General features: G+C 44.7%; 1 protein-coding gene across 2 annotated transcripts; it reads right to left on the bottom strand.

Moving 5' to 3' along the window:
• Positions 1–286: 286 nt before the first annotated feature.
• LOC101780103 (putative disease resistance RPP13-like protein 3) lies at positions 287–22,211 on the bottom strand. Of its 2 annotated transcripts, none has more exons than XM_012848024.3 (3): positions 21,202–22,211; positions 20,854–20,925; positions 287–2,612 (listed from the first exon to the last, which is right to left on the bottom strand). In XM_012848024.3, exons 1-3 carry the CDS (start codon positions 21,963–21,965, stop codon positions 449–451), a joined length of 3,000 nt encoding a protein of 999 aa, XP_012703478.1. In that variant the 5' UTR covers positions 21,966–22,211; the 3' UTR covers positions 287–448. The 2 variants fall into 2 exon arrangements, with proteins under 2 accessions (XP_012703478.1, XP_004980555.1); XM_004980498.4 differs by having other exon boundaries at positions 20,854–20,922.
• Positions 22,212–22,910: the final 699 nt, after the last annotated feature.

Here is a 22,910-nt window from a genome sequence, read left to right as displayed (position 1 = left end):
AATTAAGCTGTATATCTCTGATAGACTCGTAAGTATTTATTTATTTTCCTTTACGTAATACTGTTGCTGTTATTCACTTTTGATGTTACTATATGTATGAAATTAGATCCTGGCATACATATAGGTAGCACTTGGTTTTGTTTTAAAACCGGGTGTGACAAAACCTGAGGTTCGAACCAGCTTTAAAACCAAGTTAGGGCTTGTTTGTTTGGGATTCCTAGCAGCTTCTTAGTGTGAAAAGTTAGAAACTCAAATAAACAGTGAACTTCTCGTGTAGATTCTGAAAAGCTGGAAGTTCAGAAAATCCGAGTTTACATAGAAAGCTGAAAAACTTAATTTTATAAATTTTTCATAGCTTTTTAAGCTCACACATCTTCTAAAAGCTGGCGTTGGTTTTTTAGAAAAAAAAAGTAGCAGCAGCTTTTTCAGAAAAGTTTAAAACTGCAGCTCAAACAAACAGCCCCCTGCATCGGCGACGCTCTGCTGCATTGTATAGTTGTTCCCTTCTTTTAGTAACGGCCTTATCCGCAAGGCTTTCCCATTTATAACTACTGCCGAACTCCACTTTCTTTTCATTGACGCAAAGGTTGATCTTTTTGGGGTGGTCCGCGGCTTCTTTTCTCACGACTTCAATCGTCTCGCAGATGCCTGGACCGTCACTTGTATAGCACTCGGAGCATCGGAACACGACCACCTCAAGACTGTCGAGATGCTTGATGCCCATGGAGTAGTGTTGCCTTGCTGTGCCGGTGTAGAACTTGAACTCAAGATGTTTCAGCTTCGGCATCGCTCCTTCCCCAAAGGTGATCACCCGTGGCAGACGGCAATCAACATAGAACGTTTCCAGCTTTGAGAACCCTCCACCAGTGATAGCAACCGGCTCCCGTGGGAGGACCTCGAACCTGAGTTGGAGAGCCTGCAGGTTCGGCATCTGCGTTTTCAGAAACTCGAGGTCTTCGTGCACAAGTTTGTAGAGCCTGATATCTAAGGAGCAGACATTGCACAAGTCTTGCTTGACCCACTGCGGGACTTTCATGTGTCTCCCGGCAACTCTAAGCATCCGAACTGGTAGGACTTCACACCTCTCGCCGAAATGGTTAAAGAGGATGAGGATGGATAGGTCATCCCTGCACTTTGCTTCAGAAGAGGTAACCTCTTCACCACCACTTGATCTAATGACACCCAGAGGCGACATCAACGTCTCCACTTCATCAGAAAACCTATGTATATGTGCATCAACAACCACACTTAATAACGGATTCGGGTCTCTACTGCAGGATAGCTCTCGGACCTTAGTACCTCTTATGTCCAGAGTCCTCAGATGCTGCAGTTCCCCGATTTCCTTAGGCAACTCACTCACCCGTGTCCAGCTTACATCCAGACTCTCCAAACGCTCAAGGTTCTTGATTTCCCTTGGTAGCTCTGTGACCTTTGTGTCACTTACATCCAGAGTCTTCAAAGATTGCAATTTCTCGATCCACGTAGGCAGCTCCGTGACCTTTGTGCCACTTACATCCAGAGTCTCTAAGTGCTGCAGTTTCTCAATTTCCGTTGGTAGTTTACTAATCCCTGTACCTGCCACGTACAGGGTCTCCAGATTCTGCAGTCTTCCAATCTCCCGTGGGAGCTCTGTGATATGACCGCAGCCCATAAGATCCAGACACTTGAGCCAGATCAGCCCACATATATCCACCAGATGACCATTCTCTAGACGACTGCTGTCATGTATTTCTAGCACTCGCAGCTTTTTGAACGCCTTGAAGGGGACACCATCCAGCTGGCATTGATAACCAGAAACAACAAGGGAGCGAGTATGAGACAGCACATCCTCATCTGGACAGCGATCCGTGCTGAGAGAAAGACGACGGATCTGTTTGGCATGCGAGGAGTTGCCGGCCCCATCGTAAGCAATAAAATTATCTTCCTTTGCTTTGCACACGAGAAAGGCTCCCATAATGGGGTGAACTGCATGCATCACACCCTTCCGCTGCAACAGATTCCTGGAGACAAGCTTGTCAAAGTAACCTTCTGCTACTTCAACTTGCGAAACAAATCCTTCAGCAATCCATTTTCTCACCAAGCATCCCTTATAAAACATATACCACGGAGGATATACAGTACAGTATAGCAAGCAAGTCCTCAGCTGAACGGGAAGATCGTCGAAACCAAGGCATAGACTCTGGACCACTGGTTTCAAGGATGGAGTACTCAGAAACCCATCATCCAGAACGTGGCTTGCCCATGTATCCCATTCCGCATCATCACCTTGCACATGGTGGCTCTCTGCCCATGCTGACGACAAACAGATTACTGCTAGCGGACAAAAATCAAATGGTGGCCCGCCGCACATAACCGCAATCTTAGTGGACAGCCCCTTCGCGTTGGTTCCCTCGACGGATTTGCGCAGTCTCATAGCTGATAGACTTTCAGCTTCCGCAAGACCAAACTTCTGTTCGTACACACGTGCACCTTGTTCAGTTTGACATTTCCAAGCTATACTCCAGACCCGGGTCGTCATAATAAATTTACAGCCCAGATTATTCTTGGGAAGAGCCTTACGGATGACTTCCCACTCTTCCCAGTGCCAAATGTCATCAATTATGACCAAGTACCTAAAAAAACAAGACCAAAGAAACTTTAACATTTGGGCCATCTTATCCCATATTACTATTACTAATTGATTGGAGTGTTCGTACTCACATGACCTATAAAAAAAACAGAATCCTAGAAATTCCCAAAGACATGCAGCCATCAATTTGGTAGTTAGCCTGGATAACCATAGGCACCGGGTCTAATTTGTTTCTAAATTATTCAATTCACGTCTGCCATCTTACTATAACTAATTGGAGGCTCCTTTTGAAACCTCCAAATGAAGCCATCTAGGATTCATAGGTGGACACTCTAGAAAAGAGAGAAATTCTAGAAATTCTCACAAAAAAGCAAAACATCCAACCATCAATCGATAGATTCAAATCATCATAGCCATTGGATCTATTATGTTTTCTAAAAAATTACCCACCTATGCTATTATGAAAATAGCCTAAAGTAACCCCCTAAATCTATATATAAATTACCCACCCCTGCCATTATATAAAATAAACTAAAGTAAACCCCTAATTTTCATCAAAATTACCCACTTATGCCATTATAAACAATATTTAAAATAGCTCCCTAATTTGCAACTGAATTGCCTACCACTATTACTTTAAAAAACTTAAAGTAACCCCTTAAATTTGCATCTATATTACCCACACATGTTATTATTAAAAATAACATGAGGTAACCCTATGTTTGAATCAAATAACCTTAATTAGAAATATACAACAATATATGATTCTAAATCGTCTATATCTTACACTATTGGTATACGATATAATAATTAAGGTCTATACGCATGATGTGTGTCACCATTTATAAGGATATAAAGTTATGGGAATATACATTTCTATGCTAAAATTATATTTAGCATTATGGATAGTTCTATTAAATTTATGAGCACTCAAACTTAGGGTTCATTAAACAAATTCAAACCCATACATTTGGTCCAAAGTGGAAAGTTAAAGATTATAAATGTGGATGAAGATATTATAGAGTAATTACTAACTGAAATCTATCACAATTGGATGAAGATATTAAGTATAATATCTACATAAGTATTGTGTTCGAATATTTAACAAACAAGAGGTAGCTTATGGTAATAGTTTTGTAGCAATGTAGTCTCATTTTTTTTCATTGGAGACTCCGCATTAGTTCCCATGAGACACGCTAGAAAAAAGAGAGATTCTCATAAAAAATAAAAACATCAAACACCAATCCTGTAAATTCTAATAATCATAACCATTAATTTATTATATTTTCTAAAAAGTTATCCACCACTGTCATTGTGGAAATATTCAAAAATGAGCTCTAAACCTATATCTAAATTACCGAGCTTAGCTATTATAAAACATAATCTAAAGTAACCCCGTAATCTTCATCCAATTTATTAATACACATCATTATAAATCATAACTTAAAATGTCATTCTAAAATTGTATCTATGTTACCCACGTATGTCGTTATTAAAAATAACCTAAAGTAAATACCTAAATCTTAATCTAATTATCTTCATGTGCATCATATAGAAATGTCAAAAAGTAAACTAATATATGATTCTAAATTACCTATTTATATCATTGTTAATATAAAAATACTACCTTAAAGTATATACACATGATGAGTGCCACCATTAGACCATGTATACATGTACGTGCGGAATCGATGAAAAATATTGATTTGTGTGCTAAACATAATGTATAGAGGATTGGAGGTGTGATAAAAAGTATGAATATGAATGAAAAAGTGCATAAAATAATTATTAATTAAAAATCAATCACAACTGGACGAATACATAGCTATATAAGTATTATGTTGAAGTATTGGAAAAATAAGAGAGTAGTAGGTAAACAATTTTGATTATTAGCTAAGAGTTTAATTTCTAAACAATTTTTAACTCCAATAGCTTATAAAAACATTAGCCCGTGCAGGAGCACGGGTTGATGGACTAGTTATATGAAAGAGAATAACAACTTTTCATGCCATTGCAATAACGAAACATTATAATGTATCTACACAAATAATGTATCTCCATTTTGACAAAAAAATATTATAATGTATCTACAAAAATAATTAAATTCATTACATTTTGACACAAAACATTATAATGTATCTACACAAATAATTATTGGTAACCACTTTTTAAAAATACTATACGACCAAACATAGTTCCTTCATAAATGACATCTTGGTACTAAGTTGTGTGCTGAAACAACTTTTCATGCCATTGCAATAACAAAAAAGTTCAAATTACTCCATTCATGTATGGCCAAAGTCTAGATAACCCTCATAAACTTTTTTTAGTTTATTTTACAACTAGAACTATGTCAATTGGTCCAATTTATCCTTATAAGATTGGTCTTGCTAAGGGGTAAATTGGACCAATTAACGTAGTTGTAGGTGTAAAATGAAAAAAATAGTTTAGGGGTTATCACGACTGTGGGCATACTTGACGGAAGTAATTTGGAAATTTTCCTTACAGTAACAAAAAAATGAAATGTATCATCTAGAATCCACATTTAAGTAACAAACAAAGAGATGGGTTGGAATTAGATTACACCAAAAGCTAGGTTTTCAAACTAACATGTACCGCCTATGTTTTTTCTTGCAATATTAGTAGGCAAGAATGAATTGGGAAGTCAAAATCTAGATTTGTCAAGTCACGACAGATAGTGTGGGGGGCACCCCTAAAAGAGATCCCGAATGTCATTTGTATCATTTCCTGGTTCAGTAGATGATACAAGAATTTATCACAGGAAGTAACACATCCATAATTTGTATAGCTTTTATTGACATTTTACATAAGGTTACAAAAGAGAAATAAAGTGCATACCACTAAGAGTAGCCTTAGAGTAGCTATACAATAGAGTTCTATGTAGTATTCCCAAGTCCACAGGCAATTTGGCTCCTAAGGTTGATCTCCAAGATCCTCATCGTCTTCAACAACTATTTCTTCCTCTATAGAAAGAAAGCAGTAAAGAAAGTAGAGTACTCAGCAAATCCCACTGTCATAGAGGTATTTCATGCTGTTTTTTCATGGAGGGCTCTGGTTGGATATTTGCCGAAAAGCCATTTTTATGCGGGGTGAAAGGTTATAGCTTTTAAAAGGAATTCAGGACATTTAACAACAGTTTGTTGGTCCTGGAAGGGGGAAACTACATCCCTTCCAGTCCCCGTATTTTATTTAGCATCAGGATCCATCAGGGACTTCCTGAGCCAGCTTTGCCTTATTTAGAAACAAATCCTCAGGCCAAGGCTCGAGACACAAGATTTTCATAAAAACAATGTTATGACTAATGAATGGGAGCTTTGACCAAGTGGGATCATATTTGTGAGCCTTGGGTATCCAAATACATCATGTGGTATACAATACCACCAGACCACTCTAGACCTCAACCTATGACCCATGTCGACCAGACCTAGGACAAAGCAAAGATCATGTTCCAGTCTAACCATTGCCCACCGTGGCCCCTTGGGTGGTTCACTAAGTTCAGCTGGTGGGGTGCGAATCAAGGCCTCACATAGATAGGTACTCCTGAGGGTTGTACCTTTTTAGCGTGTGTGGTTGTACAATTCACCGGATAGACTTGCTCATGAACCAGTCCTTATATGACCAGAGTAAGCTTTTTGGATAGGATCCTCCATCGAGGCTACCTCTTACTCTCGTGTCTAGCCTTATATGGTTGCTAGACTTGTTAGTTATTTTTATCTAATTTTCAAAGAACTCATGCTTTTGGTATTTTGTAAACTTGTGAATGGCTGCATAAGTAGTTCCTAAGCGTTTCTATTGCATCCTAGGTTTATGGTATCAAGGAGGGCTTGAATTATTTAGGAATAACTAAGCAGCGCAGAGAAAATATTATGCAAGGTTTTGAATGGAAAGTCCATGTTATTATCCTGGCTCATTTTATTTATAAAACTTGGGATTCAAGAGATGGTAATGCGTGGGACTTGCCTTCTTCAAAGTCTTGTTCGTTGATAACTTCCTCTTCGTAGTCCGGGTTGTCAAACTCGTTCTCGGTATCGTCGAATTCTACATAATCGTAGTTATAAGAAATCAATCAAACAAACATGGAAATACATCAAACATGAGTTAAAAGAGTAGAATTAGGGTTTAGAAGGCTTGAGTGATTTTCTAGAATTTTCTAGGATTTTCTAGAGTTTATTGGAATGGTTTCCTATTTTTGGTCACATGAAATATAGGCTTTTCTATTTTTGGAAAGGATGAGAGTTTGCTCTTGGGAGTTTTTGGTGTGGGATTTGGGTAAACAGGGTATGGATGGGTTTAGAATCATCTCTAATATTGTTGGTAAATTTTTTGGTAATTTTTATCATGGTGAAGTGAAGTTTGGGGTACAAGAACCCGGGTGCCCGTAGCAAAGATGAGAGGGAAAGATAGCAAGGGCTAACAGGTGGGCCAGAGTGCGATGTGGCAAAGGGGGTCCGCGTGGGGCTAGCATGGTCGGGCTGTGCTGTGTACTAGTGGTCCATGTGGTGGACTGGGGGGCGTGCCTACGGTCCTTGTGGACTGGGAGCAAGGAAGGAGGGAGAAGGGGTGGCACCAGTCGAGCTGTGATGCCGGACCACCGCATAGGGTAGAGCCGCTCGCCGGGGCGAGCTACTCCGGGCGGGGTAGACTTTGGGCCAGGTCAAAAGGCAGCCGGGGTGCTAGAGGGGGTCATGGCGAGGCTATGGAGGGTGGTGTGTAGATCAAGGAGTGGCCGATGGTGAGTCTAGAGCTCATCGGAGTTCATGTGGCAGAACGGTAGAGAGGGGAGAGGAGAATAGGGGTAGTAGAGGCTGGGCAACAGCCTAGGGAGGATGGGGAAGTACCTCAGGTACGTATGCGAGTAGCACAACGACCAGAGAGGGAATGACGATGAGCAGCAACGGTGGGTTGAGCGGCGGTAGAGGAGCTCGCAGGGAGCAGTTGGCGGGGCTGTTGCGATGCTTGGGGAGGGGTGGTTAGTGCCGCGCGGCCATCCCCAACTTTGACCCAGCTCGGCTCTAGGGAGTAGAGCGTGGTGGCAGGTGGGAGTGGCGCGACATAGTTTCTATGTTTGGCGAGACGGGATTAAGGTGGAGGGGGAGGGGCGAGGGAGCAGTGAGGAGCGCTAGGGCTATTTATAGCCCAGGGATGTTGTGGTGAGCCTCGGCCGAGCTTATCCGGCCGGGGTGCGTGCGTGACGGCGGTGGCGACATGTGTCACGGATGGTAGGAGGAGATAGGGTCGGGGAAGGGGTTTTGGCAGGGCGATGGGCACGCTGGACGCGTGTTGACACCCGTTTTTTTACTAGAGTTAACTAGACAGGACAGAGTTTTGAAGCCGATACAGGCAAAGAAGATTGAAGCAGAACCGACTCCACTAGATAAGCGAAAGAGCGTGGAGATGTATCTTAGAAAGCTTTAGTTTTAGTTTTTGCATTAATTGTAATAGTCATTGTCGTAATCGACTAGGATTTGGTACGTGCCAAGGTATAAATATAAGCCCAAGGCGTTGTTGTAGAGAAATAGATGGGAAACACCACACACCCTAATAAGGGAGGGTGACCTCTATATATATGACCAATATAGCTTGGAGTACAAGGAATACATCAAGTGTACAAGGAAAGGATAAATACATCCTAATATACACTTATACTTCCTAATACCTTCCCGCAGTCGAAGCGGGAGGATATCGAACGCGCAGACTGGACCTAAACTTAGTAAACAAAGGAGTTGGTAGGCCCTTCATCATGATATCCATGAACTGGTGAGAGGACAGCACATGGAGGACTTAGACCTCACCCAAGGCCACCTTCTCATGAACGAAGTGAATATCAATCTCAATGTGCTTCGTGCACCGATGATGCACCGGGTTGGCTGTCATGTAGACAGCACTCACGTTGTCACAGTGGACAATAGTGGCCGAAGCAAGTGGGACATGAAGCTCCTGAAGAAGTTGATGCAGCCAGCAACACTCTACCACAACATCAGCCACAACCCGGTATTCCACCTCAGCAGTGGAACGAGATACCGTGGTCTGGCGCTTGGAGGACCAAGACACCAGATTGTCACCGTGGTAGACGCAGAAGCTGGAGGTGGAGCATCTAGAGTCCAGGCAGCTAGCCCAGTCGGCGTCGGAGTAGACAATTAGAGACTGAACAGATCCGGTGACAATGTGAAGCTTGGAGGAGAGTGTGCCCTTCACATAGCATTGGATGTGCTTGATCGGGGCCATGTGGGACTCACGCGGGTCATGCATGAAGAGGCACACCTGCTGATCTGATACACCAGGTCAGGTCAGGTCGAGTCAGAGTGAGGTACTAAAGAGCACGTGCAAGACTCCGATACTCAGAGCTGTCCTAGAGCTTGGCACCGTCATGTGCCGAAAGCTTGGCATGAGTGTCAATGGGAGTTGCTGTAGAGTGACACTCAGCCATGCCAGCACACTGAAGAAGATCCAGGGTGTACTGTCGCTAAGACAAGATCAGGCCCTAGGTTGAACGCGTGACGGAGATGCCGAGGAAGTGGTGTAGGTCGCCAAGATTTGTCATGGCAAACAAGACGTGAAGATACCCCATGATGTGCTGAAGAAGAGGTGAGGATGAGGTGGTGAGGACGATGTCGTCGATGTAGAGTAGCAGGTAGGCGATGCTCGGCCCCTCTTTGTATCTCTTTGTATACAAAGAGTTAGGTGTTGGAGGTCGAGGCGACAAAGCTGAGCTGTCAAAGGAAGGAGGCTAACCGCTGGTACCATGTCCTCGGGGCTTGCTTCAATCCATACAAGGACTTTTGCACGAGACAGACGTGATCGGGGGTGGTGGGGTCGACGAAGCCGGGAGGCTGCTGGCTGTAGACAGTCTCCACGAGGTGTCCATGAAGAAACACATTCTTCACGTCCAGCTGGTGGATCGGCTAGGCGCTAGAAGTGGCGATGCTGAGGACGGTCCATATCATCATCGGTTTGACAACCGAACTGAAGGTCTCATCGTAGTCAATGCTGTGATGCTGGGAGAAGCCACGAACCACCCAGCGCGCCTTGTGCCGGGCAAAGGACCCATCAGCATGGAACTTATGTCGGAAGATCCACTTGCCCGACATGACATTGGCACTGGGCGGCCGCAAGACGAGGCACCAGGTGTCATTGTCGATGAGGGCCTAGAACTCGATGACCATGGCGGCACACTAGTTGGTGTCAGCTAGAGCACTATGATAGTTTGCCAGAATCAGAGAGGATGGAGAAGAAGTTGAGGCTGTCGTGCCCTGGTAGTAGACCCGCTAGATTGCCCCAGTCATAGACCGAGTGATAGGGCGTGGAGGAGCAGGTGGCGATGAGGAGGACGCAGGAGGCGCTAGGGCCATGGGTGCGGGGTGGGGTGGGGGGAGGGGACCGTGGGCACTCGCCGGACCGGTCGGAGCGCTCGCCGGTGCAGTTCGGGCGCTGCCCAACCGATCGGAGCGCTCGTCGGTGCGGTCGGGGCACTCGCCGGTGCGGTAGAAGTGCTCGCCGGTGTGATCGCGGCCGCAACCGCGCGTGGCGCAGTCGCGGTCAGAACCGTCGGGAGCGTGCCCGCGCACGCCATGGTCGTGGTCGGTAGCGGTGCGGGCGCGATCAGAGAAGTCGGGTGTCCACCCGCACGCGCCGCGGTCACGGTCGGAAGTGCTGCGGTCGCAGTCGGAGCAGTTGGAGGCACAGTAGAGAGCAGCGACCTGCCTGCAGATGGAGCAGGGTACACGGTCGGCCCGTGTAACAAGATGGCAGGGTCGTCGTTAGTGAGTTCCTGCAAAACAACTGGTGAGGGCCGCGGCTGCTCAACGTCTGATGACGGAGCGACCGAGGTGGAAGCGAGAACATCGGAGGGGCTCGACAAAAGGAAGTCAAGCTGCGATGGGTGAGTAGTATGGGAGGAGAAGGGAAAGACGGATTCATCAAACAAAACATGGCGAGAGATGATGACTCGACGAGTGGACAAATCAAGGCAGCAATACCCCTTGTGAGACGAGGGATAACCGAGGAAGACACAGGCTACGGAGCGAGGAGCAAGCTTCTGGCGTGCCGTGGCTGAGAGGTTGGGGTAGCAAAGCCAACTGAAGACACGCAAGTCAAAGTACTCGGGTGGCTGGGAGTAGAGGAGGCGGTAGGGGATGTCATTCTGAACGGCAGAACAGGGGTGCCGGTTTAGAAGATAGGTGGTAGTGGTGAGCGCCTCTGCCCAGTATGGGGCGGCCATGGATGCATGAATGAGCAATGTGCGAGTGAGATTATTAAGTGTGCGGAGGACATGCTCGGCTTTCCCATTCTGGGGAAAAGTGTAGGGACACGAGAGGCGCAGGTGGATACCCCGAGAAGTTAAGAAAGATGTGAGAGTCCTATTAACAAACTCGATCCCATTGTTAGCGTGGATGCTGCGAATGGGAAGACTAAACTGCGTATGAGTATAGGTGCAGAAGTCAGTGATCTATGAGGCGACTTCAGACTTGTGAACTAGAGGAAACATCCAACAAAAATGTGAGAAGTTGTCTAGAATAACTAGGTAGTAGCGATAACCAGAAGCGCTAGCGACCGGAGAAGTCCAAACATCACAGTGAACTAACTCAAAGGGAGCAGAACTGCGAAAGCTAGAATGAGAGAAAGGTAGCCGCACATATTTCCCAAACTGACATGAATGACATATAGTGTGATTGGCTTTATTACAAGTAATGGAGGAATTCTGTCTAAGTGTAGCGATGGCGACAGGATCAGGATGACCAAGACGAAGACGCTGTAAACTGGAGGAGATGGCGACATCGGCGTGAGCATTGTGAAGCTGGCTACTGGAGGCATGGTATAGAGGTTGCCGACACTATTGCAGTGAAGAATCATGTGTTTGGTTGGAAAATCCTTGAAAGAAAAACCAAAGGCGTCAAACTCTATGGTGCAGTTATTGTCCTTAGTAAACTAACGAATAGAAATTAGATTGTGAATTAAAGAAGGGACAACAAGGACATTGTTAAGCTGAAATTGGGAGGTGGGGGTGGTGCGGGTGGAGCTTCCACGGCACGTGACGTGAAGGGTGTGACTGTTACCGATAGTAATGGAGGAGTGAGAAGGAGGGAGGCGGGAAAGAAGAATACCATCCGAAGACGACATGTGACCGGATGCACCTAAGTCAATGACCCAGCCACCGTTATGTAGCGCCATCTGGTTCAAGGTGGCAACAAGACCTGCCTAGGCCCAGGTTGGCGCCAGAGTAGGTGCCTGAATGGGGGCGTAGGCAGCGTAGGCCTGCGGAGAAGGGCCGAAGAGGCCAGGGGTGCCGGTGCGCCATCCCCCGCTACCCCGATCGCTGGCCTGCTGGAAGCCTGGAGCGTCATAGGAGCTAGCCCTTGGTTTGAAGCAAAACCACGGGCCAGTGGGCCATGGGGGCCCACCGCCGGAGGGCGCCTGGAAGCCGCTACCACCCTTCTTTTGCAGCCACTTCTTCTTGTCGTTGCCACCACCGGTGCGGCCGCCACTGCTGCTGCAGCGGGCACCACCACTGGTGCTGCCACCACTGCCGGTCTGAGAAGAGCCAGATGGTGGGTGACACCCGCCCGTACAGCCGGAGGAGGACAACAACGACGAAGAGTTCACAGCGAGGAGGGAGGTGGAGTTGGAGACATTCGCCTCATTGGCGAGGTGAAGTTCCTTCAGGGTGAGCATGTCCCACGCTTGGGCGAAGGGCGGGAAGCCGGCGGTGGAGTTGGCGATGTCTTCGGCAGTGTTGGAGAAGCATGGGTTGAGGCGATGGAGGAGGTTCAGGACAAGCTGGGAGTCCTGAACAGGATGGCTAACGTCGCGAAGGGCGTTAGCGAGAGTCTTCATACGGTTGCAGTACTCAATGACGGAGCAGTCACCCTGCGTCATGGAGTGGAAATCGCGGCTAAGGAAGTTCACCCTGGATTGCTTGTTGGCGCGAAAGAGTCCCTCGATGGTGAGCCAGAGTTCCCATCTAGTCTGGTCATCGTTGGTCATGGCAAGGTCGAGGATGGAGTCATAGACGGAGCCGAAGAACTAGGAGTGGACATAGCAATCCGCTTGATCCCAGTCAGGGTCCTGGGGACAAGGAGCCATCATGCCGTCAATGTGAACCAGAGGTCGAACTTACCGCACATGGACGTGAACAAGGATGCCCATCTGGAGTAGGTGTTGGACTTCATTGCCAACTTCACAGGGACGTGAGACTTGATGGAGATAGTGGCGTAGGGGTGGATGGCTGGCGGCGGTGCCGGGTACATGATGAAGCCACTGCCGTCGTTGTCGGGCGCGTCGCCGGCAGGAGGAGCTTGAGACACACTGCCAGAGGAGCCACCGGTGCCAGGTGGCGGCACAGATGCACCGTCATCGGTAGCAGGGGTGGTCTAGGAGGTGGCACAAGATCAGTAGCAAGAGGAGTGGTGTTGCCGGACATAAAGGAGTTGGCGGAGGACATGGGGACGCCGGACGGGGAGGTGCAGCGGAGGGTGGGTGGCGGTGGCGTAGCAGGGGGCACCGCCTAGGTTTCCATGAATTGGGGGGAGGGGCAGGGAGAGGAGAGGAGGCCCACAATCTAATCTCGTGATACCATGTAGAGAAGTAGATGGAAAACACCACACAACAGTTCTTCCTTTTCGGCGCCCCCCGCCAAATCTTAGGACTAGGAGTAGAGTTGAATCGGCAAGTTTGTTCTTGTGCGGGGGGATGCATCAGCTTCAATCTCAGGCGAGCTTGATAGTACCTTCACCCGGTCATTACGTTACATGTATTAGAACTTTCTCGGTTAAGTCTGATATTATGATCTCTTAACGTAAGACTAGTTATCGAGTTACCAAGAATTGAATAGGGCTGCATCATTTTGACCTCGTGTTTATCTTCGAAGTGCTCATAATTATCGAGTTGTTTATTTTAATTAAGTTGCATCGCATCGATCTCTTAATTACATCAAATGCTCCCAGTTATCATGTTGCTTATATCTAATTAGGTTTGTTTCGCATCAACTTCCTAGTTGTTTCTAAGCACTCACCATTTATCTTATTGTATCGGCTAGTTTGCTTTGCATGCCTTTATTGCTTTATTTTTACTAGATCCAATAGATCTTTACCCTCGCCCCTTCCATTACCGACCAATAGATCTATAGTATAAGACTGCTGCTGTAGAGCCGATGTTGTCTTGGTTGGGTCCGATCCATCCATCCCAGTAGCAGTCTGATGCCATCGAGCCGATGGCCACGTGCGCAAGGCCTTGTTATTACTTTCTAGTCTTTTAAACCAGAAAGAGCGAGTTAATGCCCTGCGTTGCCATGCTGTCTTGGTTTAGTCCGATCCATCGGCTCGTGACATTGATTAGCTCCAACGGTCTAATTAACTACAATGTAATAGACAGGTTATTTCTTAATGGCAGCTGTTTTACTTAGGTCTATCTTAGCCCGTCGGCTCATATAGCCGATGGCACATACCATTAATGTTATCTATTTTACTTATACCGCATGATTACATTTAACATATCTTATCAGTGTTTATTCAAAGAATGACTACCCATGAGTTCGAAAGCTTAGCCGCCTATCGGCTCAAGAATTTTACGTTTCCTTGTCAATTGCAAGTCAAATTGACTGGCACGCCACGTATCTTCAGGAATTGATTTGGAGCTTGCACTGGAGTTAAGAAAATATCCTAGGTCCTCACGTGTTGTTCAACGTAGAGTTTGAAGTCCAGATTTTGCGTCAACATGCTCTTGGCACGCCCGGTGGGATAAATCGCCTGATTACTTGGTAGATTTCAATAGTCGGCTCATTGGAGGGAGTCCTAATGGATGCTACAATTGATGATATAGATGGGAAGTTAGGACAAGGATTTATGTCAGCTCACCTACTAGAAGAAGTTGATATAGGCCCAAGTGACAGGCCAAGGCCAATGTTTATAAATTCTAAATTAAGTCCTGAGTATAAGAAAAAATTAATAGAGCTGTTGAAAGAGCACAAAGATTGCTTTGCTTGGGAGTGCTATGAGATGGCAAGATTAAACCGAATGATCATGGAGCATCGGTTACCAATCAAACTAGGCTATCGACCTTTCAAGCAACCTGCAAGGAGATTTAAGCCAGAATTACTTGAAACGATCAAAGCTGAAATTACAAGATTGTATGAGGCCAAGTTTATTAGGCCGTGCCGATATGCAGAGTGGGTGTCTAATATTGTGCCTGTCATCAAGAAAAACGAAAAACGTAGAGCTTGCATGGATTTTCGGAATCTGAATAAAGTTACACCAAAGGATGAGTACCCAATGCCAGTTGCAGATACAATGGTTGATGAAGCATCAGGTCATAAGATCTTGAGTTTCATGGATAGGAACGCAGGGTACAATAAGATATTGATGGTAGAAGAAGATATCTCAAAGACTGCGTTTCGATGCCCAAGGGCTCTTGGGTTGTATGAATGGGTGGCCATGACTTTTGGCTTAAAGAATGCCGATGCAACTTATTAACCAGCAATGAATTACATTTTCCATAAGCTCATTGGCAGAGTGGTGGAGATCTACATCGATGACGTGGTAGTCAAATCTAAGACCACAGAACAACATCTGGCCAATCTACACAAAACACTAGACTGCATAATGCAGCATGTTTTAAAGATGAATCTAAATAAGTGTGCTTTCGGTATATCGGCTCGTAAATTTTTGGGTTTTATGCATGACAGAGGAATTGAAGTTGGTCAAAGGAGTATCAAAGCTATTAATACGAATGTTCCTCCAACACACAAGACCGAGTTGCAGTCTGTTATTGGGAAAATTAACTTCATCAGGAGATTTATATCCAATATATCAACACGCATCGAGCCATTTATGCCCCTGTTGAAGTTAAAGCCTGATCAAGAATTTGTGTGGGGAGAAAAGTAACAAGGGATACTGGATGGAATTAAGAAATATTTAAATCACCACCGGTTCTGATTGCGCCGTAGCCAGATCGGCTGTTCAAGTTGTACTTATCAGCCAATTATCATGCGATCGGATCGGTGCTTGTCCAAGAAGTTGACGGGAAGGAGCGGATTTTCTTTTATTTGAGAAGAAGGCTTTTGGATGTAGAAACCAGGTATCCTCCCATTGTGAAATTATGTTTGTGCTTGTATTTTTCATGCATGAAATTATGTCATTATCTGAAATCTGAGTCCATGGTGGTATGCAAAGCTGATGTAGTAAAATATATGTTGTCGGCTCCTATCATGAAAGGAAGGATGGGAAAATGAATTTTGATGTTAACTGAATTTGACTTACGGTATAAGTCCGTTAAGGCAGTAAAGGCGCAGGCTGTAGCCGATTTCATCGTTCAACATCGTGATGAATCTGTTGACATGATAGAGTTGGCACCATGGGTTTTGTTTTTGATGGATCATCTTGTGACCTCCGTGGGCGGCGCGAGGTCGGCGCCGAGAATGGCGTCGAGCTAAGGGGTGGCGAGCGGCGCTCGCCTGTGGAGCTCGCGGGTAGTAGCTCGTCGGTGGAGCTCCGGGAGGAAGACTGCGACATGCTCATCGGCGGAGGTCGGGGGCAGCATCTCGTCAGTGGAGCTCTAGGAGGAAGACTACGGCACGCTCGTCAGCAGATCTTGAGGAGGAAGATACCGCTGAGCTCGGGAGTGGTGGGCAGCGTTAGCTCGGGGCAGAAGGCGGCACGCTAGACGGCGCTAAGCTCGGAAGCTGCGAGCGACACTATCTCGGGGCGGAGGATGGCATGCTCGTCGGCGATGCACGCACAGGAGCAGCTCGGGTAGGGAAGAAAAAGTTTGGTGGGGAAAAAGCCAACAAGCCGGATGTGGTCAGCTTCTGAGTTTTTCAAGTTTGACGTTATAATGGAAGAAGAGCTTTTTTATTAAGTCGATGAGAAGTTGCACGTTTAGGTGGCTACACAGCTTAAAAATAAGTAGAAGCTGCAAATAAGCAACTGGGTGTCACACCCTGAATTTTTTGGATTTCAGGATGTGCTTAAAAACAAAAATTGAACAATGATTTTCTCATAATTTTAAATTTTTTCCAACATTTATTTTCTTGAAAGGAAATATAGTACATGAAAAACAATTAGTTGTTTTTCTAAATTAAATAAAGTTGTTCTTTATGTGTTGCATTCATGCTGATTTATTTTGGTGTTTCATGAGTGCAAATATTTTAAAAAATCATCTAGATAATGATAAGGTTCGTCCTAGAATTTTCCAAAATTTCCTAGAATTTATTCTCATTTTCCTAGAGCTAAATCCAATTTTTGGAAGGTTTAGAATCCTTTTCACGAGATCCAAATATTTTATATTGGTTCCTCGTGTCCCAAATCATCTCCAGGAACATTCCTGATTTTTTCAGAGTTTTTGGAGTATTTTTCGTGATTTAATTATGATTTCAGAATTTTCTAGAATTGTTTTCGAATCCGAAATTAATTCCTGAAATTAGAAAAAGGGGGCAAAATAAATCCAGGCTCCAAACTGGCCTATAAATACTTTTAGGTGATCTCCTTGACATCCTTGTTTCAATACCGTAAACCCCACCTCGTTTAGACAACCCTAGGTCCCGCGGTTCAACGCCGAACATACGGATTTGTTAAACCCCGGCAAACTTTCCGCTGAGAACTCCGGCGAGCAAATCTAGCAAAGCCATAAGTCTTCGGTCGAAGATGAGCACACCATCGCGTTCGTATCATCGATCTCGTTCTATTTTTCCATTCAAGCGTGAGTTTGAACTCCATCCCTAGCGATCCCTTCTTTCTCTCTCTTTTTCACCGCTGGCCAAGGCTTCGGCCTAGTGTTGCTGCCTCCGGGGTGCCCACACCCGGCTCACCGCCTCCTGCCCCGAGCCGTCGGAGCAGAGTTGCACCGCCATCCACTACCTCCTAAGCCGCATGTGTTCCGCACCGCTGCTGCCACCGCCGCCTGCGCTTCTGGCCGAGCCGCATCGTGCGCCCCACCGCCCGCCACCCGCGCTCCTGCGCGCCACCTCTGCCACTGCCGCAACCACCCCGCACCGCCACCGCCTGCGCGCCACCACCGGTGAGCTGGCCGCCGGCCAATTGGAGTGTATCGGCCGGGAGGAATCTGGAGGAAGAAGAAGATGCGTTTTGTAGTTTAGCCCTTGAAGAAAACGGAAATGCTGATCTAAATTTTGTGTTTGGTAGGCTTTTCGAAAAAGTCCCCAGAAAGTTTAGATTCTGACGATCCAATCCATCTAAACGTTAGCCCTCGAGTTTATGAACGAAATTAGGTTTAGGTCCTCAGTTTCTTGCAGTTAAGTGCCAGGAAGTTTCTAAACCTCGCTAGCAAGTCCCTAGAGCTTCGTTAAGTCATATCTTACAGGTTTTAGCTCTGTTTCTATTAGTTTTGAAGGAATATAAATTACACGTTAGTGGTGATCTTTTTCATCATTGTAGTTTTTAAAATAAATTTAAATATTAATTTGGTTAATACCTATTAAACATGCTGTCTTTAATTAAAAGCTATTTAGTGTTATACACCATTTTTCATAATAAATGTTAATTTGATTAATGCTTACTCTTAAATGTTTTTCCAATTAAAGCTAATTAGAGATGTACCTCAGCTTTTCATAAATTAAACTTAATTTGATTAATGTGTATTCAATTTGTTTTATAGATAAAAGCTATATAAGTTATATCTTGGGGTTTTCTTATTAAATTTTAATTTGACTAAAGTAAATATAAATGTGTTTTTAATATAATTTGCTTAGTTGAACTCAAGATACAAAGTTATATGCTTAGATGCTTTTACATGCTGCTTTTAAAATAAAATGTTTAATTTTCTTAAATTGTACTTAAATATTTATAAATAAAATTAGACTAAGCTGTACATCATCTTTTTATATGTAAATATGACTTGATTAATTCCAACTAAGGGTATTTCTCTGAAATATCTTTACATTATTTTTCTCAACTAAAATAAATGAAGCAGGTAGCTCTTGTGTTTTCTTTTATAATTCAAACCTCTCGATAGGTTTTATCTTTTCAACCATAGTTCCGTTCCCAGCGTTTCTTGCATTCGCGTGACCTTAGATTCAAGCTCTATCCTTTGATATGGTCTTTTAAAGCTTTTCTTTTGTTTTAGTGTATTGTTTTTAGTTGTACTTGTTTGTTTGCTTATATGTTTGTGCCAGTGATTGCTTTCAGTAGAAGGATCGATGTTCGAAAGATTTGAAGATTAAGAGTTTCAAGAAAGCAAGAGCTGAAGAGTAGTAAGAGTAACCTTTCATTGGAGAAAGGCAAGTGTCCCTAACCATCCTTCTATCTATGTTTATTTTACAAGAATACCATGCCTTAATTGGAACATAGAGTGACCACCTAGGAAAATAGTACAACCATAAGACTAACGGGCTCTGGTCTTGGCTAATTAATTAGAGACTCTAGTTTGTGATAGTCTTATCGAGAGGGCAGGAGGGGCTCATAGGTTGTGCGATGGCTTGTCCAGCCAAGGGGTGTACGCACCACTTGAGGGAGGGTTCATCCCCTTATGACAAAACCTTAGCGGGTTATCACTTCTTAGGGAATCTTTGTAAAGTCTCGTAGCGTCCCTATGTAGTCACACCTCGATAGTGTGATAAGTGCCTACTTTTGCACAGCATGGTTGGGTCTAAAGTTCTTCTGAACTTTTACGTGACTTGAGGTGAAAGTATACAACTCTGCAGAGTGTAAAACTGATATATCAGCCATACTCACGGTCAAGAGCAGCCTAGACCCTCACATGATTAATAAACTTGAAGATGGACTTAAATCGATATTTTGGTTATTTCTTGTGATTTTGCTGAGTATCAACCATAAGTGTACTCATCCTTGCTTACTGCTGCTCAGAAGAGGAAGTTGTCAGAAGTTTTCTGAAGATGACTGTTTGGAGCCTCCGTTTCCAGGATTAAGCTGTATATCTCTGATGGACTCGTAAGTTATTATTTATATTCCTTTACGAGATACTATTACTGTTTTCACTAATGATGTCACTATATGTATGAAATTAGATCCTAGCATACATATAGGTAGCACTTGATTTTGTTTTAAAACCGGGTGTGACATGGGATCATAATGACACATGATAGATCTAATTTATATTTGGAAATACGTTGCATTATATGCATATTTTAATCATTACATACACGTGACGGGTCCAATTCTTTTAGGCCTTGTTTAGTTCCTAATTTGGGAGTAGCAAAATTGGCATTTTGCTATAAATGCGCAACTGTAGCATTTCGTTTGTATTTATGAATTATTGTCCAAATATTGACTAATTAGGCTCAAAAGATTCGTCTCGCAAAGTACAACAAAACTGTGCAATTAGTTTTTGATTTCGTCTACATTTAGTATTTCATGCATATACCGCAAGTTTGATGTGATGGGGAATCTTCTTTTTTATAGTGCCAAAGTTGGGAATTTGAGGGTAACTAAATATGGCCTTAGATAAATGACAGTTACACCTCCGAGAGCGAGATTGCCCGCGAGTTTGCCAGCCTTTTTTCATATTATTTTAATTATCTAATTGCATCTTTTATACAAATTGATGGCTAGGATTCATTCAAACTCTTACCTTCACATGTTTTATGGAGTACCTAGCAAAACGGTCAATGGTCTAGCAAATATTAATTGAGTACTCCATAAAACCTTCACATAATCATATAGGAGGAAGTAAAAATAACATGTTACAACTGATACAAACAAAGAAGTTTGATCGGATACTTGGTCAATAATGCCACATTGGTCACCTCTGAATTATTGTTAAATTATATGAATTTCACAAAGTTCATCAATTGTCTCTGGATTTTCCAAAATAACGCAAATATGAGCGGACGCACTGGTTGTGGAACTAGCGTTGCAAACATAATATGATTTTGGGGTTGTTTGAGAGGCAGGGGCTAAACTTTAGCCCTGTCACATCGGATGTTCGGATGCTAATTAGAAGGACTAAATATGAGCTAATTACAAAACTAATAGCAGAACCCCTAGGCTAAATCACAAGACGAATCTATTGAGCCTAATTAATCCATCATTAGTGAATGGTTACTGTAGCACCACATTGTCAAATTATGGACTAATTAGGCTTAATAGATTCGTCTCGGGATTTAGCCTAGGGGTTATGTAATTAGTTTTGTAATTAGTCTAGGTTTAATACTCCTAATTAGTAACCAAATATTCGATGTGATGGGGGCTAAAATTTAGCCCCCTCCTCCCAAACACCCCAGAATAGTACACTAACAAATACATACGTGGTATTTAGGAACGGAATCAGGAAGTAGAGTGGGAATGGAGACGACGTACCTCTTGTCAGAGAGGAAATTTGATATGCCTTTGATGAAATCATTTTGCTCGGCTGCAGGTTCAGTGCCACTGCTAGCAGAAAGAAAATTAGGAAATTTGAATTGAATTGGTCAATAATGCCACATCGGTCACTTAATGCAAAATTATAGGCATTTTACGAAGTTCAATTATTATCTATATGGATTCTCAAAAAATAATGCAAATATGTGCGGACGCATGCACGGGTTTTGGAACTAGCGTTCCAATTTTCTAACACAGTATGATTTGTTCAAAATAGTAGAATAACACACACGGAGTACTTAGGAACACAATCAGGAATGAAGTAGAGTGAGAATGGAGAGGTCGTACCTCGTCTCAGAGAGGGAAATTGATATGTCGGTGACGATATTTTGTTCGGCTGCAGGTTCGGTGCCACTGCCAGCAGACATTGCACCATCTGTTATTACTTGGCTGAGGATGGTACCCAGAATATCCGTCATGTTAGGACTTGGGTGCACGGACACGAATGTCCGGCATTGGAATTCATCTCCTACTGCGTGATACACCAGATCCGCAAGAGTTGTTTTGCCCATCCCTCCAGGTCCAAGAAGGCATACCATTTCGTGCTTCTGAAGCAATTTGATGAGCTTCTCCTTCTTTTCTTCCATGCCCACGAGCTCCGATGCATCCCTGTGAAGGAAGAGAGCTCGAGGGTCGGTGGGCAGCTTGCTACGGTTGCAGTCGCCAATCTTCTGCATCTTGCCGCACCGCTTCGATACATCTTTGACCCTTTCCATGAATTCCTTGAAAGGGCTGTCCGTGGCTTCCCGCTGGATGAAGCTGCCGTCACCACACTCCAAACCGAGAGTGAAGCCGTCGATGTCGTCCTCCATGTCGTAGGACAGCTCTCGGGCCTCTGTCATCCAGTTCTTGCATGCCACATCAAGATCCAACCTCCCCCATAACTTCCCCAGGAGATGGTGAACTGTCTCGAGCTCGGATTTGATGGACTCGATGCCTCGCCGGGTTCCCTCCTGAAGCTTGTACTCATCACCCAGCAAAGCAGCGAGCTTCACCAGGACCGGGCCCAACGCCCCGGTCGCCGCGGTTACGGGGGCAAACCGCTCCTCCATCTCTCCCGGACTCTCTATGCGCAAGCGAATGGCAGGAGCAGGCTTTCTATGTAGTGGAGCACTCTCTTTACCTGTGAAGAATTAAGTTGGACCCCATCCAAAGTCCAAACAGTGATATTGCTTCCGATGATTGGCCATCTCTCTTGCTATTACTTTCAGCACGTAGTGGTAATGGTATTATTGATTCCCACCAATCATGGACTAACCATGGAGTAACCACCACTGCCGGAACAAGCCCCCAACCACGACTCCTCTGCACTGCAGAAGGCAATAATGGCAGACGGCAATAATGGAGGGATAGGGTGCCGGTGGTCGATTGTGACCGCGTGGCCATCGAGTCAAGTCGCCGGCCCCCACCAAAGCATGTCCATCTCAGCCGTCAAATAATGTACCTTTTGGCATGATTCACGAAGTTTGTGGGATCCACCTAGGAAAAAATTATTAGTCCTTCCTTTCGTCTACCTCTACTCGTCTGCGCAGCGCTCACCTCAGCCTTGCCGCGCCTCCTTGCGCTGTTCGCAAGCCAGCGAGCACCCAGGCCCCAGCCCTCCCTCCTCCCCCGCCGGGCGCCCGCCGACACGCTCCTCGGCTCTACCCATGCCAGCTGCCAGCGGCACGACCCCCTCCTATCTACGCCAAAATCCGGCAGCGGCGGACCTCCTCCTTGCACCGGCAGCCATATAGCTCCTCTCCATGAGGATATCGTGGAACTTATAATACAAGATATATTTGTGTTATTGAGTGATTTAGATCTAATCTAGCATATATAGATAGATAACAGATGGAGCGGAGATAACCAATCAAGAGCAACCAAGATTATACGTATGATGCAATTCTAAGCATGGGTACCAAAGCAACACAGACATGATCTTAGCTAAAACCATCTTTAAATCTATAGCTCCGGTCTAGCTCCCGATCTTTAAACCATCTTACACAAGAAAGATC

Source organism: Setaria italica, chromosome VIII (genome assembly GCF_000263155.2).
Source record: "Setaria italica strain Yugu1 chromosome VIII, Setaria_italica_v2.0, whole genome shotgun sequence".
NCBI lineage: Eukaryota > Viridiplantae > Streptophyta > Magnoliopsida > Poales > Poaceae > Setaria > Setaria italica.
Note: the sequence above shows the minus strand (reverse complement) of the source record. Positions and strands in the feature narration are given on the sequence as shown.

Bases quoted from the DNA above. Each gene is read 5' to 3' on its own strand.
- LOC101780103 (XM_012848024.3), bottom strand. From the start codon at position 21,965: ATGGAGGAGCGGTTTGCCCCCGTAACCGCGGCGACCGGGGCGTTGGGC. The intron at 20,926-21,201 runs GTACGACCTCTC...TCTTTCTGCTAG, and splicing joins ATTTCCCTCTCTGAGACGAG to CAGTGGCACTGAACCTGCAG. The intron at 2,613-20,853 runs GTACGTCGTCTC...TTGTTTTTTTAG, and splicing joins AATTTCCTCTCTGACAAGAG to GTACTTGGTCATAATTGATG.